General features: G+C 38.6%; 1 protein-coding gene across 1 annotated transcript in view; it reads right to left on the reverse strand.

Moving 5' to 3' along the window:
- The window catches only part of Ccdc178 (coiled-coil domain containing 178), a 388,724-nt gene that overhangs the window by 326,517 nt on the left and 47,979 nt on the right, over positions 1 to 14,228 (reverse strand). The window contains exon 4 of the mRNA XM_040757896.1: positions 4,448 to 4,532. Coding sequence (XP_040613830.1) covers positions 4,448 to 4,508 — 61 coding nt within the window. The 5' untranslated portion in view covers positions 4,509 to 4,532. The remainder of the gene's footprint in view (positions 1 to 4,447; positions 4,533 to 14,228) is intronic.

A 14,228-nucleotide genomic window follows, 5' to 3' on the forward strand; every position in this document is an offset into this window, starting at 1 on the left:
TTGGACTACCTGTAAATCATGTGAAACTTTAACAGGATAATAAGTTTATGTGCTTGTGGTCTAACAGGCACATTCAGCTGTACTACTGTGAAAAGGATAGTGTTAGTCACAAATGTGGAAAACATACATGAAGTAAGTATGCGCTGTAAGTCAGCCTTGTAACAAAATGGCCATTCCTCTGTTAGGTGTTAAAAAGATCTGACAGAAAGGAGGGAAGGCTCCCAGGCTAGTGCTGGTATTGCTTATAATGTGGGTCAAACACACAACTTCCAAGTAAGAGGAAGAATCCATTACTATTGGAGCAATTAATGTAGTGGCAAGCTCACCCCAATACTAGCAAGGATAGCAAGTAATCGTTGCTTCCCATGTATATGTATATTTCTGTGTATTTAAATATAAAATGTAATGAAAACAGAACACATTAGACTGTTTCATAAACGTACTCAGTTCACAGGCAGTGGATTTTCATCACCCTTTACAATTGCCACGAACAACATAAAATACCTTGGGGTAACGCTAACCAAACAAGTGAAAGACCTGTATCGTAAGAACTTTGAATCTTTAAAGAAAGAAATTAAAGAAGCCCTGAGAAAATGGAAAGATCTCCCATGCTCTTGGATAGGGAGAATCAATGTAGTAAAAATGGCAATCCTGCCAAAAGCAATCTACAGATTCAATGCAATCCCCATTAAAATCCCAGCACAATTCTTCACAGACCTTGAAAGAACAATAATCAATTTTGTATGGAAAAACAAAAGACGCAGGATAGCCAAAACAACCCTGTTCAACAAGGCAACGTCCAGAGGCATCACCATCCCTGACCTCAAGCTCTATTATAGAGCTATAGTCCTGAAAACAGCTTGGTATTGGCACAAAAATAGACAGGTAGACCAATGGAATCGAATTGAAAATCCGGGTATTAACCCACACACGTACGAACATCTGATCTTTGACAAAGAAGCTAAAAATATACAATGGAATAAAGAAAGCATCTTCAACAAATGGTGCTGGCATAATTGGAGACTGGCATGTAGAAGAATGCAGATCGATCCATGTTTATCGCCATGCACAAAACTTAAGTCCAAATGGATCAAAGACCTCAACATAAATCCAGCCACACTGAACCTCTTAGAAGAGAAAGTGGGTGGTACCCTTGAACGAATTGGTACAGGAGATAGCTTCCTGAACATAACACCAGTAGCACAGACAGTGAGATCAACAATGAATAAATGGGACCTACTGAAACTGAGAAGCTTCTGTAAAGCAAAGGACACAGTCAGCAAGACAAAAAGGCAGCCCACAGAATGGGAAAAATATTCACTAATCCCACATCTGACAGAGGGTTGATCTCCAAAATTTACAAAGAACTCAAGAAGCAAGTCTCCAAAACACCAAAGGACCCTATTAAAAAGTGGGCTGCAGAACTAAATAGAGAGTTTTCAATAGAGGAGTCTAAAATGGCTGAGAGGCACTTGAGAAAGTGCTCAACATCCTTAGCCATCCGGGAAATGCAAATCAAAACAACTCTCAGATACCATCTCACCCCTGTCAGAATGGCTAAAATCAAAAACACCAATGACAATTTATGCTGGAAAGGATGTGGTGAAAGGGGACACTCCTCCATTGCTGGTGGGAGTGCCAACTGGTTCAGCCACTTTGGAAATCAGTATGGAGATTCCTCAGAAAAATGGGAATAAACCTACCACAAGACCCAGCAACTCCACTCTTAGGCATATATCCAAAAGATGCCCATTCATACAACAAAGATGTCTGTTCCACTATGTTCATAGCAGCTTTATTTGTAATTGCCAGAACTTGGAAGCAACCTAGATGTCCCTCACCTGAAGAGTGGATAGAGAAAATGTGGTACATCTACACAATGGAGTACTATTCAGCAGAAAAAAATAATGGAATCATGAGATTCGCAGGCAAATGGACGACACTAGAAGAAACCATCCTGAGTGAGGTAACCCAGTCACAAAAAGAGAAACATGGCATGTACTCTCTCATATATGGATTTTAGACATAGATCTGGGGAGTGCCAGCCTACAATCCTATGGCCAGAGAGTCTGGGAAACAGAAACTTTATTTAGTGGCTGATCGAAGAAGAGGCAGACTCCCTTGGTTAAGTACTGAGCTGAACTCAAGAAAGCCAGTAACAGAGAGGGAGGACTGATGATCAAAGGGATTAAGACTGGGCTGGTTTAACCCCCAGAAACAGCTGACCAGACAAAGGTTAACTCTTGAATCCCAGGCATCAGCCTGGGAAGCCAGCATGGGACTGATCAAGACCCCCTGAATCTGGGTGTCAGTGAGGAGGCCTAGGGAATCTATTGAGCCTTGGGCAGCAGATCAGTACCCATCCCAAGTATACACACGGACTTTGGACTCCAATAGAACAATGTGAGGTGCACTCTCACCCTGAACTCTTGGGAAAGGGTCTAGGCCCTGCCCTATATGAAATGACACACTATGGACACCCCCATGGAGGGCCTCACCCTCCCTGGGGAAATGAGGGGATAACGGGGGGGGAGGGCTCGGGAGGAAGGGAGGGAATGGGAGAGGGACCTGGAACTGACTTGTGAAGCAACCTTGTTTCTTATCCAAATTTAAACTGGAAAATAAAATTTAAAAAAAAATTAAAAAATCCAAAAAAAAATAATAAAATGAAATTTAACCATAGGTTTTATAGAGCATATAAAATGACTCAGTGAGTTTATTAAATTGAGTGATAAGAGAATATATACTCAACAAATTAAATATATAGATTATGATTTTAATATCTGATAATATAAAATTGATACATTTTCTTAATATTGTACTATGTAAAATAATAAGATAAAATTGCTATATTATTACATAAAATAAAATGATTGGGCTGACTAACATGGTCCAAGAAAATAGAGCCAACTGTGAGGGATGAAAGGAAAAGCGGAAAGGGATCTGCCAATAGAAAGGTAAACAAACATGTTTCATCTAATCAGGGTGCCAGGAACAAGAATCACTATGGATTCACAATGGATATCAGTCACATGATCTACCACACAGATCTGACAGATTAATAACCATAATACTTCAAAGCATCAAAGAATGATTCTGCATCCAATTGCATCTAAAAGATCACTGCATCTCTAAATCTATATTCTCCCTTAGTAGAGGTCCTAGCAAGGAGACGAGGGAGACTCTGGAAGCATGCACCTCTCACACATTTTAGAACACACCATCTAGCATTCACCAGCAGGAGGAGTCTTAGCTGAGAAAGCTTATACAGAATATTTCTGACTGCTAGATTTGTACTCATAAGAACTATGGAACCACTGTATTCATAAGGTATGTCTTCATGAGAAACATCATCCTGACTATAAAGCCAACTTGGTAGACATCATCTGACAACTTCCTACTGGATCCTGTATTGTTTGATTTTCTTTCTTTTCATTTTCTGCTTGGGGCTGGAGGTCAAACTCAAGGCCAGTCTTCACATTCTAAGCAAGCTCCGCTGTAGGTATACCCCCAGTCCTAAGACTCACACCTTGGGAGTTTCTATATCTTCTAGTAACAGCAAGTAAGAACATTCAAGAAGCAAACTGTGGTGTGATCACCCCTCACATGTACTTTCAGTATGTGTCATGCACATATACATCGTAAAAATTAATAAATATGAATATAAATATGTTATTAATATTTTTAACTAATATAGATGTGATAGTACTGTGAAATACAATTTGTGCTTGGTGAAACTATTGCCTTGAAATATAAAATTATATGTTTTATAAAATGGCACTTTATTATAAAATTTAAATTAATTGTATAATAAACTATTATTCCAAATAATGTATAAATATGAGTCATGAAAATACTGTTGTCATGTATAAAATGACACAGCTATAATAATTTGAAAAAGTTTGGTAATTTCTTCTACTATTTATTTCAACTGAAGACAGGGGATCATTACCCAAGCTGCTGTTTATTTGTAGTATGATCAGATTTTGATTTGACTGCAGTTGTTTCATCATGACTTATTGAACATGAGAGAGTTTCTCAGTTGTTAATACAAGCATTGTGTTGATATTAGGGTTAATACTTGAGTTAGGCCCTCACAGCTCATGTCCATCAACAAATTCACTCCCCAATAGAACAATGGTGCTGATACCTTTCTGTTGGTCGTGGAAATAAAATAGTGCGGATCAATGGATAATGCTATAGAATTCAGCACAGTGTATCTCAGTGTGTCACTCAGTAGCAAATGTCACAGAGAAAAGAGAGAGAAAATACAGGCTGTGGGTATTCCCAAATCAATATGCTCCTTTGTTTCATTTCTCTTTCCTCATCACTGCAGATTTTGGTTTTGTAAACTCCCAACCTGTCTATGAAGTTGCTGTCTTTGGTGAATCACCAGACTCTTCTTACTCATCTGTTTGCAAAGAAAAGCCATTGGAGAGGAAATCACCTGTCTTGGTCTTGTTCATCATCATTCCAGGATACGCTGGATCTTTCTTATTTTCTGGCATGATTTTTTGACAGTATTTCAAAACCTAATTACAAAGAAAAGTGTTTTAGTACTGTGAATCAAAGTTAGTCTGTATTTCATCAGTCATAAGTCAAAAACATTGGTAGTGTTAGAATGAAATAATAATACTACAGAACATATTACTTAGTTAGAAAATTAATGCCAAATTATGTTAAAGTATAAAGGATTGTACATAAATAAAATATCAGGAAGACATCAGTTGAATCTTAACATTTACTAATAGAAAAACAAAATTCGCCTATCAGAATGTCTAAAATAAAACACTAGCTTTTATCAAAGATGTAGAAACTAGGTCACTGATCATTGTTGCCAGTTTGTAAAATAGTATAGCTACTCTAGAAAATAGTTTTCAGTTCCCTTTAACATTAGCAGCAAAGAACAAATCGAATCAACAATTGCAATCTTGAGCAATTACCCAAGAAAGCACACAGTTTTTGCTCACACATGCACAAGAATATCCCTAACAATCAAAACTTGAATATCACCTGACATATCCTTCACTGTCTAAACTGGCATTGCGATACAATCCAAAAGAAAGGAAGTGGTGGGACAGACTATTTAAATTATTATTGTAGGCGAATATTTGGATGAACCAAAAATTAAAATGCTGAGCAGAAAAAAAATAAGACAGTCTCCAAAGGATACAAACTGCGTCCTCCCATTTCTATACATGAAACAACAAAATTAGTATTGAAGAACAAATTAGTGATTGCTCAAGGATAGAGATCAGTAGCAGCTTATGTGAAGGAATGGGATGGTAAAATCAAGGATGTTGATTGTGGTCATGGTTACAGAGAGCTACACATAGAATAAAACACCATTAATACACACAAATGTATGCATGTACACACACACACACACACACACACACACACACTGTCAGCATTGCTAGTAGAATTTGAGTATGCTGTCTTGTTTGTATCGATGTGGATTTTGGGGTGCTACCACTAGGCTAAAGCTGTGATGTTAACAAGATATGGACGTGGTAATCTGTAAGAGGACACATCTTGTTTTGTACTTCCTGACAATCTGTTGTGAACATTTTATTTCAAAATGAAGTATTTATTATAAAGTTATGAAAACAAGACAAACATTTTGATAACTCAAAATTTGCTGTCTGTAGAAATGAAGAAATGCACACTAACCCCCCCCCCATGTAAAAGGATGCATCCCAGTGGGGCTGGGGATGTAGCTCAGGCGGGGGAAGGATGGCCTGGTATGCACAAAGCTCAGGGTTCCAACCCTAGTGGTGAATAACAGGTGGAATGCCACGTGCCTATACTCCTAACGCTTAGGAGATAAAGGCAGAGGAGCAGGAGGTCAAGGTCATCCTCGGGTATATAGCAAGTTTAAGACTAGCCTGGGATAGGTGGGTATCTCAAAAAAGAAAAATAAAGCTAACACATCACCAGGAAATTTAGAAAACATTGTTTCCAATGATTGTGTGTGCGCACACACATGTGCGTACATGTGTGTGAGCCTGCATGTTTTTCTGTCTGTCTGTGTGTGTATGCATATGTGCCTCTGTGTGTGTGTGTGTGTGTACATCAAGATGCTCTCAGAAGTCCTCCTAGAGGAGGTGTCATCTGACCATGATGAACAGAGATCCGGAATGTGCCAGTTGCAGGGAAGAGTTTCCCATGCACATTAATGAAGATGCACATTCCTAAAGCAAGAATATGCTCAAAATGTAATTACTAATTCTAGAACCAGTTCTAACACAAAGGTATAAATTAAAAGCAACAAAAGGATCTATTGCATTTCACCTGACAATTTACCAAAAGCCTCCTATCATCCTGCCCGGACCCTCAGGCTTTTGTCATTGCAGAAGCAAGACAGCTTGGTAGCTTGCCAAGAAGCTGAAAAATCTTAGATCCTTCACAACACTTGATAAAAAAAGATCTCTTGTACCTATCTTTTCATTCCATAATAGAGCTAAGATTGAAAACATACTGACCGCCATTATTCAAACAAAGACATGTAAAATATTCTAATGTTATCTAACTCCCTCTAGCATGCTGAGTACAGACAGTAAAAGCAAGTTCAGATGGTCAATAATGACAGTAGGCAGAAAGTGGAGTACTAACTCTGGCCATAGATTTGGATCTTCATGGAAGTAGAGTGAACAGATGATAATCGTGACCACACTAAAACCAAGGGTTTCTTCTCCCGTTGTGGAGGAGAGATACCCAGTGCAGTGAAACAAAAACAAACTAAAGACAAAACAAAGAAGCATATAAGACAGAATTTACAGCAGAGGAAATGGGGAGCTGGGAAGACGCTTAGTTGGTAGAGTGCTTGCTGAGAAAGCATGAGGAACTGAGCATCCACTTAAGCAATAGAGAATAGATGGAGATATGCCTTCCTCCTCTTCCACAGGACCAGAGTTCAGTTTCCAGTATGGATATCAGGTCCTTAGCACACACTTGCAATTCTAGTTCTAGGGGATCTAATGTCCTCTTCTGTCCTCCAAGGATACTGCACACACACACACATACACATATAAATATTTTTCATGGTAAATGATGGACTTGTACTTAAAACCCGAAAGCTCAGGATGTGGAGACAAGAGGATTCCAGGGCTCATTGGAAAGTCAGTATACCTCTTACAGTTATATGTAGGTTCAGTGAGAGACCCTGCCTCAAAATATATGGTGTAGAGTCATAGAAAACAGATGACTTTAATATCTGATTTCCATACATGTAGACATAAAATTTCATACCTGCACAATGCACATCCAACATACATACACACACACACAAACACAAGAAAACATTGAGATCTACTACTGTCCATAAATGAGGAAATAGTGACATGAGTGCCCTTTGAATTACCTAGGCCTCAGCCTCTTATCTCAGCTGTTTCCATTTTCATTTCTTAGTACTTTGCATGTATTAGAAAGTTTACTGCTGACATTTTGAGTTTTATGTTGGAGAGCTTTTGCCTTCAAAAGTAGCTACCTTTCTCTGCAGTGAGTCCAGTTGCCCTCGGGGGATTGTAATTAGTCCTATTTGAGTCAGGTATCTAAAATCTGATCCAATAAATAAACTGTTGCCAACTAGGATGCTATTCTCAATCTCCGGCTACAGTTTTGGCTAGGATGAGGTTGCTGTCTACCACCAAGTGCAGACAGTAGGGTTGGCAAGCAGAGGGGGAAGGAAGTTTGAGCTGCTATATCTGTAGGCTGCGTTCCAAAAATGGCAATCTGGGCTACAAAGTCATAAGGAGATATATTTTGTATTTTGACAAACCTGCAGGGATGATTCTGGTAATTTTAGGTTTCTTTTTAAACAATGAACAAGTTATGTGGTAAAGTGGGGGCATTAGATAACCAGAAACAGTAATGAGGTTACAAAATCCTTCTTAGGGACAATATAGAAAGGGCTCATGAGGGACCTGAGATATTTGACTACATCGTCTCACCCACATGCACTTTAATATTCTAGATAGTTTTGACTAATTCTCCTGTATACGTCATTGATACACTTATTGAGTTTTAATATTCATCTTGTCTATAGCATTGTTTTATGTTTTAATGGAATAAGGATGAATTATACAATCTGTGCCAGGAAATGGTATTCTCCAATTTGACTAGATTTTAGACACATTTACTAATAGCAATAAAATGTCACAGTGAGCCTAGACGTTACAGATCCAGGAGGCGATAAGCATACCCTTGGTTACACAGTTGTCACTCTGTACTTCTTTCACTGTACCCATGCCACCCACTGACACCAGTCGTAGGTGTCAAGTCCACAACTGCTCTGTAGTCACTTTGGTTCTACTAAGGTCTCTGTCATATTCCCTCTCATGGTAAGACATCCGCCTTCTTCTACATGGACTTGAACAACTCAGTAACTCAGTTTTATAGTCCACTTATCATGTAGTCTTTTGAATAAATATGTCATTTGTGTATCATTCCCACTGATTGGAATGTCTGAGAAGGCTAATACATTTTCTATTTCTCTTTCTTCTCCATCTCTGTTTCTCATTCACACCCAGTTTCTGCCATTAAAGTTTAACAGAATAAAAAACTAAGAATAAATGAATCATGGTAAGAATTGTGAATAATAGAAATTTTTCTGAAAACTCGATTTTATATGTCAAATTTGAGTTAGCAACACAGAAAGAAAAAATATTGAGACATATATATTTTTCATAAAGCTTAAAGGCAAGACTTTCTTATTCTATATTCCAGATGCAATCATCATGATCCATTCCTAATGACTATTTCCAAAGATATTTCAGAAAATAATGAAGAAAAATGTTTGACAGATACAGCAAAGACTATGAAAGCAATATTGAACATGCATCCATCAGATACTGTCTTACATTTTTCATATCCATTCTACATGTTTTAGAACTTTATCCTAGGAAATCCACAACACAATGGATAAAAAGAATAATTCATGACTCTGAATCAATTTTACAAGGAATATCTCCTGGTGCTTCTGGTTTTATTATATACTGATAAAGTGTTTCATGACAATGTTGAAAGCATTAGAAAATAATACATAAAAGCATAAAAAGAAGATTGCTCAACTAAATTATTCAGCTCTGATACTGATTCCTAACTACTTCTTTGAGAGAAATCTATTGATTTTATACTACATATGCATTACAGCCGATTGCATTAAGACTCTTAAATAGTACCACTCATGGTTTTGATAAGGCCACATACATCTCCAGAAAGATTCCACGCCATCTTTCTCATACAAATCAAATTAGAACTCAGGCAGTTTCCACACATACACTGTCAAACACAGCTCACACTGTATTCAGAAGTTGTCTAAGTGGAGAGATGAGCCTTCACCTTCTGGTAATGACCTGAGACATGATGTTAAATTATTTCATAGGTCAATTTTATGTATTAAACCATAATTCACCTTGGACATGAGACAGCTTTACAGAGGGCATCTGACAAAATGTAAAGTACTTAACTTGTTCATAATCAAAAACTACAATTTGCCTAAAAAGTACAATCACAATTAGGGCAAAGTTAATGTTTAAAAAGTAGGATTAATGACTTTCTAAGCTAGACAATGCATTCTGTTTTCAGATGCCACTTTTGTTCCCCCAAAATGTGCCTTCTGGTTCTATTCCTTCAGAATGTCAATAAATATTTATTGATCTGGTCTGCATATTTCTGGCAGATGTTTTATAACAATCCTTTCCCTAGAAAATTGGAAAAATTACAAACTTGGAAATAGCTATGGGAGTCTTGGCCAAGAACTTACACTTGAAACATACTATATATGCATCTATTTCTTACAACAGTCTGCTAGCCCCAAATTACAAATGTGTCCCCCAAACTCCAAGAAGTAAAACCACTTGGGAAGATTCTTTATATGGGCAGTTCAGAGCCAGCTTTCACAGAAATCTCACTCCAGATACACCTTCCAAGTCCCAGAGAAGGGCATAATTAGCTTTCCTGAGAAGAAACAAAATAAATACAGTTCTCAGAACTCCTTAATATGCTGTTGTGTATAGGAAAAAGATAATAGCATGCAGTGCATTTCTCAGTCAGTTTTTGTGTGTAAGCCTGGTCCAATTCCTGATTAAGATTACAGAACTGTGTGATCTCAAAACCCAGATAAAGAACCCAAATTAAAAAGAATACTCATAGATGAAATTATAGAAAAATAAAATGAGCAAGGCCTCTTTGAGCATGCCACTAAAAATACATCTATGCATACCAACATGAGTGCTGTGATTTCATAAACTATAGAGTGATTCAGCTATTTTTCCAATGTAGTCTTACAAATCAGGAAAGAATACTTGATGAAATGCTAATAACAAAGAATTTTTGGTATTAGGGATAGAAGGATTAGGAAAAGGGTGAAATACTCAAGAAAAACTATGAATAAATATCTTAGAGCTAGCAGTCACCATAAAACAGTCTCACAGAGAATGTGTGGGGAAGTTAACATAGTCACAAATCTGGATCCACTAAGGCAATAACATAAAATATCTTTTCTTAAAGAATTTATAATACAATTTCAAAAATTAAGTCAGTATGTATCAAAATATACTAGCGATTAGGAAAGGACAGGGCCAGAGCATTATAGCCATATTTTCGTGCTGTGGGCAGTCATCTTATCTGAATCGTTCTCAGGGACAGAAAATAATTTGTAATATAAATACTATACATTCTTCTTTAAGAAAACCATGAAATCCTTTTAAATGACCTTTTCCATAGAGGGAATGATCCATAATGAAGAAGTAAATGTCAAGGTCTATCCATAGATGCTTTATATTTGTGTGGTGTTAACATTCTGGAAATCATGAACCTTCATCTAGCTATTCAAACTAGAGGGTATATACTGTTTGTTTTTCACCCAGGAAACCAAGCATGGAAGCCATTGCTTATCACACATAAGCCCAAATTAGAGGTTGCATTTCCATTAGGTATGGCTGATACACACCTGCCCTTATTCAGCTGCTTTCACGTAAAGATTAATACCTTCTCTTTGTCCACCAATTCCCACTCCTTTCCCCAGGGAGGTTGAGGCTCTCCATGGGGGGTAGCCTTAGTCTATAATTTCATCCAGGGCAAGGCTCAGGGTGAGGCTCAGGGCCTAGGCCCTCCCCCAAGAGTCCAGACTGAGAGAGCATCCCTCATTGTGGGATGGGCACCCATAGTCCATTTGTGTGCCAGGAATAAATACTGATCTACTACCCAAGGCCCCATAGATTACCTAGGCCTCCTCACTGACACCCACATACAGGGGGTCTGGATCACTCCTATACTGGATTCCTAGCCATCATTCTGGGGTTCACGAGCTCCCCCTTGTTCAGGTCAGCTGTTTCTGTGGGTTAAACAGTTTACTTTTCAACCTCAAGTGCTCAACTAAGACAAACAAAAAAGTGCTTGGAGCACTAAATGGGAAAAAAAGGAAAGGTCAACAGTGGTGGCTGTGTTGCTAGACTCCTGAGCACCCTTACATTTCCCTTAGGTTCAGAGGCGTTAAGCGAGAGCAGGACTAAGGACTCTGAGGAACTGGCACTGTGGGACATTATGTGGGTTACCAAGGTTCCTAGACTGGAAGATGAAATGAGAAGACGAGAAAGTGCAGCTGGGGAGCAGAGGCAGGAGATGGAGAGGGAAGAGGCTATGCCTGGAGGAAATGAAGTCTGGAACTTGTCTAGAGTTCAGGGAATGAAAAGCAGCAGCCACAAGTCAGGGAGATGGACTAAGCAAGAGAAAACCTGGGATTTTATACCTTCAGAGCCTGCCAGTGGCACTTGCTGAACCAACACACACAAATTAGCATCTCATAAGGAATTGCTTACCAGATACAAAAGCAAATTCATAGCCGTTATGATGTAATCTTTGATATAAAACCTCAAACTCATGTTACTGGTGCCACTGCCAGTGATAACAATACCCCAGTTAGGAACTAGTCTTATAAGGAGGTGTGGTTAAATTTCTGTGTCATCAAACTTCTTGTTCACTCATGTGAGAACATGCTTCTAAAACAGCCAATCAGTGAGTATGTGGAAATGGCAATTTGCATCTGCTCTCTAGGAAAAAACTGTGGTTGCTCATCACAGAGCTTGGGTTGGACAAACAAGCAGTAATAGTCTGAAATCTATTTGTTCTCTAATCCACAGAGTGTCCTGAAGAGTTAAGTAATGAAAGATTACTTTTATGGTGGCATATATTAGTTATTTTTCTTGTCTCTGTGACTAAGCAACCATCAAAAGCAAAACCAACCAACCAAAAAAAGCAGATCAAAAACATTAAGGGGGAAGGACTTAGTTTAGCTTATGCCTTAAGAAGGAAAAATAACATGATGATGGGGAAATCATGGCTGTAAGAACATGAGATGACTGGTCTGTTTGTGTCTGCAATCAAGAAGTACACATAAGGCCGGAAAAGGGAAGGCTATAAAACATTCAGGCCCATTCCCAATGACGCTCTTTCTCCAGGGGTTTTCACTTCCAAAAACCTCTTACTTCCTTCCCAGATGGGGAGTAAGTGTTCAAAGACAGACACCCACAAATGACTTTTCATATTCAAGCTACAACAGGTCCAAGTTGTCTTCAAAATCTAGAGACATAAGATGTAGGTGAGTTCAAGAAGGTTGCAGCAGCAACTGAGAAAGTGCACTGAGCTCAGAGATTGATCCATGGTGTTCTTCTGCAGTATGGAGGCATGGAGGCATAGCATGAGAACTCTAGTTATACCCACACATAGGAGTTTTAAGCCATCAGGCACCTGAGAAATCTAGGACAACACCGTTGGTGCCAAGTTGGAGAGATGGCATAGGTCACAAGGGTGATATGTGGACTCAGGGACCACCCCACAAAGAAACAAAAGTCCCAGAAGTTTAGCAGAGCTTGGTTTGATTGTTTGAAGAAAATATAAGTGACTGAATTTCCATAATGTGAGCTTAATTGACTTAGAGAGTAGGGTATTCTCTGCAGGGTGGTCAGTTTTTGACTATGATCCAGGCCTTCTACACTGCAAACATACATTGTTAATGGGACTATACTTCTTTTATCAGAATGTTTCTACGGAAATTATTAAGATCACTTAACGATGGTAGCAAGGTACTCTTCCAGATACATTTTAATATGTAATTTTCAATCTCTCTATCCATCCCTTCCTTCTCTCCCTCTGTCCCACTCCTTCTTCATGTCCATACATATCCTCATTCTTATACCCTTTCTTCCTATCCCCCTTCCTCCCCTCCTCTTCCTCTCTTTGTTGCTTTCCATAAAAGAGCCCATATGCACATGCCCTGACTTCTCCATCTTTATTTTTTGTGTATTTTAAGGAAACAAATATTGACAGCTCCTCAGTGATTAATGTGCTGCTAAGGAAACAGAAGATTAATAAGTGTCTTTATAACAAAAGCTGATGTTATCAACTACTTTGGGGTTATAGTTAAACAACAGCCGCAACAAAAGCAAGCCAGTGTTTAACATCAGTTTGGAAATTTGAATCTGTCTGTTCTGTGGGGGTATCTCATTTCACTGTGCTGGTCCTTTTTATAGGTCTTGCAGGATTTAAAGATTGGATAACCCCCAAGTAATCCCCTGTATTCTTACCAACACAGCTTCTGTTATTCTACTGAGAATTGTTACCTAGGGCTGATTTTCCTAGTTTTGCAAAAGGATACCTAACCATTGGCAAAGTGTCTCCGGGGTATATCAGGTTTTATGCATCAAGATTCCCTAAATGATCTTCTTCAAAATGTAGACTACTGAATTAATAAAAAGCACATGTTGCTAAATAAGAGAGAATTCTATCTCATATGAGTTCCCAAATTAAAATCTAATAAATGTGGAAAGACTAACTCCCCCTAAATATGCCCTCAGCAGAAGGTCATGGGGTCCTTCCTGGCTACAGAGTCTGAGAGCTAAATTAGAAACAGGTAGCACTCCCCTCTATGCTCCCTCCCATCTAGCCCTCATTTTTGTCCTCTGGATCTTGCCAGCACTCAGTGCACGCTCTGCAGAGTTCAGGGAAAGAAAATATGAGGCTGAATCTCATGGAAGTTAAAGATAGGGTGAAGTCAGATTGTAAAGCCTTATTTCCTCCTAACTGCAGCGACAAGCTGGTTGTTGAGAAAATTTAGCAAATGCTGAGGTTTCCTGTTATAGTCCAAATTCTAAACAGTGGGACACCTCAACATCTTCCCTCCCCTGACTTGCCCAGAATTCAACAGCTATCATGTTGGGGTGTTTTTG

The sequence above is a fragment of the Mesocricetus auratus genome, unplaced genomic scaffold (assembly GCF_017639785.1).
Source record: "Mesocricetus auratus isolate SY011 unplaced genomic scaffold, BCM_Maur_2.0 Super-Scaffold_100015, whole genome shotgun sequence".
Lineage (NCBI taxonomy): Eukaryota > Metazoa > Chordata > Mammalia > Rodentia > Cricetidae > Mesocricetus > Mesocricetus auratus.